Below are 3,056 nucleotides of genomic sequence, written 5' to 3'. Positions count from 1 at the left end.
AGGCTCAAAACATCTGAGCATGTTCGCAGATTCATGCGCTGCTGTCACTTTCTAAGCTTCACAAGTTGTTTGAGAGAAACGTTTGTGGTTGTTTCTCAAAGATTTGTGTTGAGCTAGTCGCCCGAGAGTTTTCTTACAGACCATCGAGCCCAGGAAGTTTTCTTTTGCTGTAGTGGATGAGTGCTGGGATCATGTCCAATGGCCCAGCCAAGGTGACCGATGCGTTACTACTTACTGGACGGTTATACATTTTCCAGGGATTTCTTTCGTCCTGAAAATGCAGCAGCCAAGCTCGTTCGGCGCTGCTGAATAGGCGACCGTCTCACCTTCTTCGCGATTTGACTCCATTGTGAGGAGCTACATGTACAGTATCACACAGCCGAACACGTAAGCAACGTAGCGCACTTGGCCCGGGACATTCCTCGGCATGAAACTGCAGCCCCTTACTCGCAGCTTTCGACATGACAACAGCATCCGCTATTCTTCACTTTTACTGACACATTCTGCAACCAGTGCGATCAAGCACAATAGGAAAGAAACCTTCAATTTTCAAGAGCGCGTACTTGTACATTTTAGTGCTGAAACTGCAAATATTTACTTTTACGTGTTTTTGGTTTTGATGTTTGCAAATTAAGCTTAGAAATACATGTTCTAGATTAGAAAAATCTCGACAAGCAAGACGATGGAGCATGTGCTGGGTGATCTGGACGGCAAAACGGACGTGCTACGATTCGTCGTGGGCTTCCTTTCGTACCGCGACTGGCTGTGCTTGTCGTCTTGCAGCCGCTCGCTGGCCAGCTCGGACTTGCGCCGCTTCGTGCTGTCCCAGGGCGTACTACGCGTGCCCCCGCCGCCTCTCACCAACCAGACGGACGAGCTGCCGACTGCCAGCTACTATGCGGACAGTTTCTTGCGCCACATGAAGCCCGAGATGATGCGCTGTATTACGACCATCAGGGTGCCGCGTACGGGTATGCACTTGCTGAATCTGCTGCGTGTTCTACCTGCTCTACGCTCTCTGCGGTTCTGGGACTACCCGTACTGGACTCCCGAGGAGGACGCGCCCGAGGAGGAGGAGCCTGCCATCAACGTAGCGGCGGTGCTACAACTCATACCGACACTACAGGAACTGACCGTCGCAGACGCCGATATTACGCTCGCCGAGCTACTGGACGTAGCCGAACAATGTCCCGAAAATAAAGCCCTTCAACCTACCGGGTGGAATTTAAGGGCCTTAGATTTGGCAGAAACCGACGTGGTGGATCTGGCCCCACTGGTAGTGCTGCCCCACCTACAGTCGCTGAGTATCCGACGCACCAATGTGGCGAGCTTGGCTGTCTTGGAGGCTCTACCGGAGCTCCATGCTCTGGACGTGTCCGAGACGAAAGTTGTCGAATTTAGTGCCCTCAAATTTCTGTCACCGAAATTAGAGACGCTCGATATTAGCAAGAATTGGGTCACGACAGATCTGAGTGTGCTGCGACATTTGACGGCGTTGAGGTCACTGAAGGTCACGAACATGGGCGCGTCTGACGCGTTGGCGCTGACGTTGCGTTGCCCCGACCTCGAGATTCTGCACGTGCAGAATACGAGGTTAGCCGATCTCGATTTTGTGACGAGCCTGCCAAATTTGATATATCTCGATATCCGGTGGACACATGTGGGGGATCGACGTCCATTGGCTGCGTTGGCGTCGCTGGAGCACTTGCTGTTAGATACGCGAGAGAGAGGAGAACTGAGTGAACTTCCCGTTCTACCTGTAAGCTACGAGTGGCTGAGTAGTCTCCACCAACTCAAGAAGCTAAGAGTGTACAAACACAACTACCAAGACGACATCGCGGACGTTCTACTAGAAGACGTGGAAGAGAGGGGGACGACGGTAGTTGCAACAAGAGGACTGACGATCCCCTTGGCGCACCGTGTGCCCAGCTCATTCCTTAAGTATTTGAGTAGACAGGGGGCGGTGACGTCGCTCGAACTACCGCCACTCACGGACTACGCGCCGTTGAGCTTAATGGCGTCCACTCTACACCATCTGCGACTCCAGCAATGGTGTGCGGACGACTTGGCCCAGATTGTGGCACTAGGCGAGATGCCGGCACTTACACGATTGTCTATGTCGCTACCGCCTACAGCTCAGGTCATGGACCTCCTCCCTCTTGAAGGTTTTACTCAACTCGCACAACTTGAGTTATTAGACGTTTTATTTGAGGATTTGTCTCCGCTTGGAGCACTCGTGAATTTAGAGAAACTAGTGCTCTCTCTACCGGATCGTGGCAAACGACAACTAGCACGTCGCCACAAGGAGCATCAGACGACGTTCGAGTTCTTGTTGCAGCTAACGAAGCTGGAGGAATTGTCTCTTGTCGGGCGCGTGGACTTTAAAGACGCTGCGCTGCTTTCAGGGATGCGAAAGATGCGTCGACTGTGGTTGAACGCGACCAAAGTGGAAGACGCGACTCCGTTGGCTACACTCACACGGTTAGAGCTGCTGGATCTGGGACTTACACCGGTGACGACGGTGGAAGGCATTCCAAGACTGCCAGAGCTGCAGTCGATCTGGATCCCTGAAGCGGTAGAGTGCAAGGTGCTGCGTGACGCCACGAACTTCCCGAGACTACACGCGATTTGGCACCCGGACGACTACAATTGCCTTTGGACAGATCATAAATTTTGAACACACGTTTTGGTGAAAAGCTACAGTTATCTTATTGGACAGATTTTTTCCTGTATTTTACATTGCAATGTATTGTTTACTATTAACGAGACACGAGAATTGACTCAGCACAGAAGAAAGGTCACAAACCTCACTCGCCAATTTCTAAAACGAATTTGATTTGTGAAAATCTTTTTCCTTCGAGTCCTTGAGGACAAGCGTCAAACCCATTTCCCCGCTGAAATCCGCTCTACTACCAAAGAAAGTGGATGCTGACGGGTGACGTGGAGTAGTTCGCTGGTTCTTACAATGCCGCATTGAACGCTTGCCCTGGCGAAACTGTAAACGGCATTCGTCCATATTACTGAAACTGCCGGAGACCCGGTCCACTTGTCACGGT

The 3,056-nt window shown here is 51.6% G+C and overlaps 1 protein-coding gene across 1 annotated transcript; it reads left to right on the top strand.

Moving 5' to 3' along the window:
• Positions 1 to 682: 682 nt before the first annotated feature.
• Positions 683 to 2,677, top strand: PITG_19564 (uncharacterized protein; the record flags this gene model as incomplete). The annotated part of the gene is made up of 2 exons (XM_002896107.1): positions 683 to 1,387; positions 1,433 to 2,677. The coding sequence occupies 2 exons, from the start codon at positions 683 to 685 to the stop codon at positions 2,675 to 2,677; spliced, it is 1,950 nt and encodes a 649-aa protein (XP_002896153.1).
• Between the last annotated feature and the right edge of the window lie 379 nt (positions 2,678 to 3,056).

The sequence above is a fragment of the Phytophthora infestans genome, genomic scaffold, assembly GCF_000142945.1.
Source record: "Phytophthora infestans T30-4 supercont1.104 genomic scaffold, whole genome shotgun sequence".
NCBI lineage: Eukaryota > Oomycota > Peronosporomycetes > Peronosporales > Peronosporaceae > Phytophthora > Phytophthora infestans.
This window is presented reverse-complemented; position numbering and strand designations above follow the sequence as displayed.